Source organism: Acipenser ruthenus, chromosome 9 (genome assembly GCF_902713425.1).
Source record: "Acipenser ruthenus chromosome 9, fAciRut3.2 maternal haplotype, whole genome shotgun sequence".
Lineage (NCBI taxonomy): Eukaryota > Metazoa > Chordata > Actinopteri > Acipenseriformes > Acipenseridae > Acipenser > Acipenser ruthenus.
The window spans coordinates 13,831,579-13,838,744 of record NC_081197.1 but is presented as its reverse complement, the minus strand read 5'-3'; the positions used below and the strand labels follow the sequence as shown (position 1 = coordinate 13,838,744).

Genomic DNA, 7,166 nt, shown 5'->3' with positions numbered 1-7,166 from the left:
AGTACTGAGCGGGTTCCACAAATGGGGCCTGTAATTGAGTACCGAACTGCATCACGGGATTGACTGCCCTATCCTTCTTTATATAGTCCTAGCCCAATCCTGGATGTCCTGTGGAGGAGTAATCAAAAACAAATGTATGATATATATATATATATATATATATATATATATATATATATATATATATATATATATATATATATATATATATTGTAGCGTTTCTGGGGAACAAACTATAGAGCCAGACGACTGCAGGGAGATCTCATTCAGATGTTTATTCATTCAACGTCAGGACACCACAACACAGCCCTGATCTGCTCACAGGCAGCTCCTAAATAGAGATGCCCCCTGAGCCCTATTGGCTCACACACACAAGGGCACATTTACATACACACTGACCAATCACTCGGTCCCGCGCAAGCAGCTGACTGCCAGAACCGAACACAAATCACAGTGCAGCCAACACAGAGCCCATCTACATACAGCTGCACTGTGCTTGTGACACCCCAGGCAGTGTGCGAGCACTGCCTAGACACAAAACACTCTTTACTCACCGATTCATGCAGGGTGACACACAAACGGCGGGAAAGACAGGACAGCACACGCACACACCCACACCCACACACTTAGAACAGATCGTTACAATATACATAGTCTTCTGCAATCAAAAAATCTGTGGTGAACCCTGCTCTGACTGCATCGTGTGTCCGAGTTCCTGATAAGTGATGCTTTTGTGAACTTCACAGTCTTATGGGAATTGTAGTTTGGTGTGGTGATGTCGTAGCGCTGTTATGTGCAGTCGCTGTAATGTTCGGTGCTGTAATGTCCGTCGCGGTGATGTTGCGCGGTTTTGGACTCGCTGTTATGTCATCTAACCGTAGAAGAGGATGTCTCTGCCTGGAGATAAACTAGCCAAAGTTGATTTTTCTCTTGAACCTGCTTGAGGACAAAACCCAATACAGCATTTCCTGTGGGCCCACTACACTACCAAGATGTGACCATTAAGCTTTCAAAAGTAAAAAAAAAAAAATTATAAAAGAAATGTTTCCCTAAATATTGGTTGCAGCCAATAAAATATATTTTATCTATGGATACATTTCCCCAGTCCTGGGAAAGCTGACTTCCCATTACCCAGGCATGCTGCACTTTCCCTTTGCCTGGGTAACCTTCACTTGCTACAGAAGCATTTCCCATTACACAGTGTCAGGGTTTGTCTTAGGAGGTGAAGGTGCATATAGACCCAAATAGCATAAAGGCGTTGCAGCAAGTCTCTGATTTATTGTGAAATCTCCAGGATCCCTTTGTTATATATAACTCTAGACAGGTTAGTTTCAGACACACATAACTTTTACATGTAACCCTTTCCTGCTTCTTTTACAAGCTTTCAAATAGTTATTAATGTTCACACTTTAGCCCTATTCCTTCTCTCACGCCATCACACTCTGTCCGCTGCTCCAACTCAGTACTCTGTTGTCTGTGTGCAGAGTGAAGGAGGCGATACAATTGCAGAGATGAGTGGTTACAAATATAACACCTTGAAGGTGGAGTACAGCTTAATATAGGGGTTAATTACACGGGCATGTCAGCATTTTCCATTACCTGGATTACTAGCACTTTTCCTTTACATTGATAACCTGCACTTTCTCTTTGCTGCCTACCTTGTCAGGTTTTATCTAATGTTGTTTCATTTAAAAGAAACAATTCATTTATCATATTAGTAGCAAGCATTTTATGGGAGACATATCCGCTGGTAGTGTATATATGTCCAAAGCAGGTTTTTTTCCAATATATTTAAACATACGTACAGTAGAGCCTATCATATCATCTCATGAAAAATAAAATACTCTCTATTGACCAATGGACCTCTGACATGTGTCATTTACACACACTGGCACCAATTGAATGGTACAGATGGAAACTGATCAATGCACATTTTATCATGGGTAGAAAGAGAAGGTTACCAGATTTGCTGAGTGATAAACTGGGATTTTTTTTTTCTTCAAGTCACTGACGCCGTACCAACTCCGAAGGCGTTAAAATAACAGTATATAATAATACAATCATAGTTTAAAAATTAAACTTCGGGTGTATTTATTGTAGATGATAACAACTCATTATTTGTGTTGTCATCTTGAAACATGTTAAATGTACAAAAAGCCAGATTTAAAAAAGAGATCCTCTATTAGTATTACCATTTAAACGTGACAAACACATAATCCTAATGATTAAACAAATAATTCATAAGATTGTTTATTTTATTTTTGAATAGCGCTAACATAGCCCAATAAACTAGGCCTGTTATCTTGCTGAGCACACAATGCCGTTTTGTACTTAAAAAAAAAAAGGTCATACAATCGCAAAACAGGGTTGATTTAACACTTTTCAGAGGTGGCCAATTCCTAAAAAAAACTTGTTGTCCAAGAGACAAAATGCTAGAAAAATCTACTTGTCCTGCTTAGAAATCTACTTTTCCTTCTTAAAATATACTTGCCCCCTCCCCATCACACAAAAAAGTAGACTAGAACTTGTAGCATTTTGGTTTAATTTAACAGTGAACACAATCAATCAATTAGTGATTAACAGGGGCGGGTCTAACCTTGTAGCTTGACTGGTTCACTAAATTCACAAAAGGTTCCCTGTGACCTGACCTCACCTCAACAAATATATAACATACTTTAAGGAAATGTTTCTTTCAGTGCAGTTTGGAACACATTTGCTAGTACATTTTAAGTAACATACTAAGAGTCCAACTATAATAAGCAATATTTGAGAGTTATTCAAATATAAAAATAGCTTCTGCCTGTTTTTTCCACTCTTTCTTTATAAGCTGAATTCAGTTTCTGATGTATAGGTGTTTTAGTTTGTTGCATCACAGACACACATTCATTGTCAACTATTACTGCTGCTTTGGGGAATTCTGATTTTCTTGACTTTCTTTCAGGTTTTGTAACTGCTGAACCCCAGATTTATAAAGAACGTGTGGTTTACTACCAAAATGCACACAATATTTACAGTAGGCTCCATCAAATACTGCAGACATAAAATATGTTTTTTTCTTTCGCTTATTTCTATGATATATTTATTTGATTTATTAGTACTATACTTATAATTACAAAACGGATTGTTAGAATGCTGCATGCTGATTGATCCATCAGTGTTCCAAGCCGCTACAATATCCAGCACCAATGCCACGATTAGGAACTACTTAGGAACAAAGCTAACCACATATCAAGGCAGCAGTTTGGAGTAGTGGTTAAGGCTCTGGACTCTTGACCGGAGGGTTGTGGGTTCAATGACTTTAAATTAATCACTTAATAATTAATAATCTTTATCCCAGCAAAGCATCTTAAACTCTTGCGCTGTCAGAGTCAATGGGAGTGAATTTCCTTGCAACAATGTATATAGAATATGCTGGAAGGCAGCACCTCACAGATACACAACTAAGCAAGGTTTTTTTGATAGTTATTTAAAGTCAGAAAAATGAATTGAAACACATATAGCAAGGTTTTTATAGTTATTTAAAGTCTTTATTGAAGTTTTTTTTTTTTACATGACAACAACGCACCAAGAAGGAACCAGACGACCGCCGTATGTCAATCAAGATTTTATTCACGCAAGGTCGTTACACCACAACACAGCCCACAGCTGGTTATATACCCCGTGCTGTACACATTGGTGTGTATTGCCGGGGAATTATTGTTTGGTCGACAGACCTGAAATCTCCAAAATAAAACATTTCCAAATCGGATTACAATTATCTCTGTCTGCTTCTTACACGCACTGCATCACTCCTGCAGCTGCTTCCACTCAGCCAGTTTGTCACAATCACACATCAATAATAATGGATAAAGGGGGTTGTCAACAAATGTGTGTACCTGACCTCATCTTTCACTGAGTGCACACCAGCTGAGATGTGAAATGTTGGTCTGTTGGTAAAAAGCAGCAGGTACAGGTTCCAGGCCCAGCAGCTGTGAAGCAGTGCAGTCAGCACATGGGAGGGGCACACATGCATGACATGCTTGTAGAGCTCTACAGGATTAACTTCAGGTCAAAGAGGTACGACCTGTATATCTTATTTCATATTGATAACAGGTATGTAGTCAGTGCACAGCTCAGAATAAATCACATGCCCCAACTTGCAGTGTTTGTGTTTTTGTAATTTTATGAATTGCTTAATATTCCGAGCCTTAGAAGTAAATGTGGGCTGGAAAGGGTTACATGTGAGGTACATGTTTTAAATGTTGATGCAGTTTTTAACAATGCAAATATTACAAAAAGGTGATGTGTTAATGGTATTGTTTTCCATAGCAGTGTCAAAAATAAACTGCTTGCTGCCTCAAGAATCTGGTACAAAAAAAATGAGTTCAATTCATCAAATATTCACACAATTGTATTTTTAATATTACACATATACAGGTCTGCCAAGTTTCATAAATTGCATTATTAAATCAATTGTTAAAATAAGTTTTATAGCTCAAGTAATTCAAGCAATTGGAAGTAACCGGATATTCACACAAGTTTAATATAATAGTATTGGCAGTTGTTTACAGTATTGGTGAAAGGAACAATGATTCAATTGAATACAATTAAGTCAGTCGCATTAAATAAAAACATTGTAGTTTGATCCAAGAACTGTTATACTCACAAGTCATCTCAGTATTACAGCCAATTCAAGACACACACAGATTTCTACAATATGTTATAATTTAAGGAACTGAACTTCTAATATTTGCTTTCTGTAAGTATTTCACAGTTTCAACTTGCTTCACACATGGAGTAAATTGCAATAAAAATAGATGTGTCTGTTAAAACATATTGTAAAATATAGGAGCTTCAGCCAACATGACCAAGACCCAAGGCAATAAAAACTAACACAACAGGTTATCATCTCACAAATCATCACTCATTCCAGTTACTGGATGTGAAGAACAAGTAAAGAAACGGGTAGAATTACACAAGAACATCTGCAGTAGGGACATTTTATCCATTAACATTTTACAGTATATACCTATATTTTATTAAAATTTTACATGTATTGTAACATGATATGATACAGTCATTATGTGTACAAATATCAGCTTTTTACCTGGAAAATCTTGTTTTTTCTATACAACTTTTTAATCGATTCCATTATTTCTTCAGTTTTCAGAGTGTAAATAATGGGGTTCAAAAGGGGTGGGATGGTAGCAGACAATGAATTATTTAAGATTCTAGCATTGGGATGAATACCAGAGACCATTGCTGCTGCATACGTCACTAATATTGGGAAATAAAATATTATTACCAAAATTAAATGGGAGGTACATGTTTTAAGAGCTTTTCTTTTGCCCTCCCTAGATGCAATTTTAAAAAGTTCAAATAGAATGCATGCATACGACAATATAATGAGGGCCACTGGTAAAATTAAAACTAATGAAATCAACAGTACAGAAAAAATATAATTGGCTGATGTGTCATTACAGGCCAGTTTGTAAACAGGTCCATGGTCACAAAAATAACTGTCAATCACTGTAGATTTACAGAAGGACAGCCGTGCAACTAGAAGGACCAGGACAAGCAACAAAACTGAGAAAATTAACCAAATTACAACTATAATTACAGTCATTCTAGTATTAGTATTAATTGTGTGATAACGCAATGGGAAACATATGGCAATTAATCTGTCATATGCCAAGAGCACAAGAGAAAGTGACTGCAATACATTAAAGAAATGCACAAAAAACATATTAGCAAGGCAGGCCTCGAACACAATAAACTGGGAGTTGAAAATGAATGTTTTAATTACAAATGGGATTACCACAGTACTACAACAGGTATCAACTACAGCTAAATGAAAAACAGCAACATATTTGGGGTTATGTAAACTTTGTTCTACACATATTATTAGCATTAGAAATGCATTGGCTAATATTGTTAAAACATAAACAACAGACAAGAAAATAAAATAATAGTTTGCATACAACATATTAGAAAACCCATTAATATAAAACAGTGGTCTACCAGAGGTAACATTCACAGACATTGTTGTTGAATTGGGAGACATTGCAGAGAGTCAAAGATTCTTGAGTACCAGTATCTTCTCTTGGTCACCTAAAAATAAGAAAATAATTAGGAAGAAGCTGTTTCATTTCCAGACCATTAACAATACACTACTCCAGACCACAGCCAGAATTCTGAGCAAACCGCATTACTCATGGAATAGCGAGAAAATAGTTTGCATTTATTAGCAAAAAAAACTAAAACTAGTGCTGCATAAAATCACGAAAAAACAAACAAACAGAGAAACTGTAAACGTTAGTTTTGTAATGCATCTATTCTCTAATAGCAATAGAACCCTCAGAAGAGAACTTTACAATCTGGCAAGGCCCTTCCCGTTATGTTAAATGCCCTTACCTTCAGGACATTAAACCAGACAGTAAAGCCCTCTTCTTCGGGTTCTATTGCTTAACAAAGGTTTTAAAATTGATTCTCTTACCTCTCAGTAGCTTTAATGAATTATCACTGGTCTCCCTTATATTCTGTTAAAGATATTTTGTTCTTTACTGGTAGGTTATACTTGAATGTGTAATATGCAGATATTTCAATGACTACACTACAGTTGAAATGTTGAAGCAGTCTGTATCCTGTCGGTTGTTCCTTCTCTTTTTATTAAGTTTGTCTTGTTTTCCCAAAGGGGTGTGAGTGGGGTGTTTGTAAAGGATAATGCTAGTACTTATCATCCTCAAGAGTGATGACTGGTAAACTTTAATTAACTGGTGGTACAGTATAGAGAGTGAGAGAGAGTCTCTGGATACATTACAACAAAACCTACCTGATTGTGGCCACTTGGGTTTACAACAGATAACTGCTAATTACATTGTAGTGGGTTTTTTTCCCACAACTTTCCGGAGTTGTATGTTGACAATGTACTATATTTATAATATATTCATGAGTAAATATATAAACAGATAAAACATGTTAGATTAGTCAGAGTAGTCTGTTGTGAAATGCTGAAAAGTAAAACATTTTTACAATCGTGGCTCTGCACCGTTGCAGCTCTGTGCCCTTTCACTGGTATTTTGTATTTTTTATTTTACTGGCCCCTGCATTACATGTGTTCATGTTGTGTGATAGCATTTCTTAAAACCATGTTTAATTGAATCAAAATGGCTATGCTTTGAACACGC

General features: G+C 36.5%; 1 protein-coding gene across 1 annotated transcript; it reads right to left on the bottom strand.

Moving 5' to 3' along the window:
• Positions 1 to 5,074: 5,074 nt before the first annotated feature.
• Positions 5,075 to 6,589, bottom strand: LOC131737970 (olfactory receptor 1-like). The gene is made up of 2 exons (XM_059030440.1): positions 6,476 to 6,589; positions 5,075 to 6,090 (listed from the first exon to the last, which is right to left on the bottom strand). The coding sequence occupies exon 2, from the start codon at positions 6,041 to 6,043 to the stop codon at positions 5,075 to 5,077; it is 969 nt and encodes a 322-aa protein (XP_058886423.1). The 5' UTR covers positions 6,044 to 6,090; positions 6,476 to 6,589.
• Positions 6,590 to 7,166: the final 577 nt, after the last annotated feature.

Bases quoted from the DNA above. Each gene is read 5' to 3' on its own strand.
- LOC131737970 (XM_059030440.1), bottom strand. From the start codon at position 6,043: ATGTCTCCCAATTCAACAACAATGTCTGTGAATGTTACCTCTGGTAGA.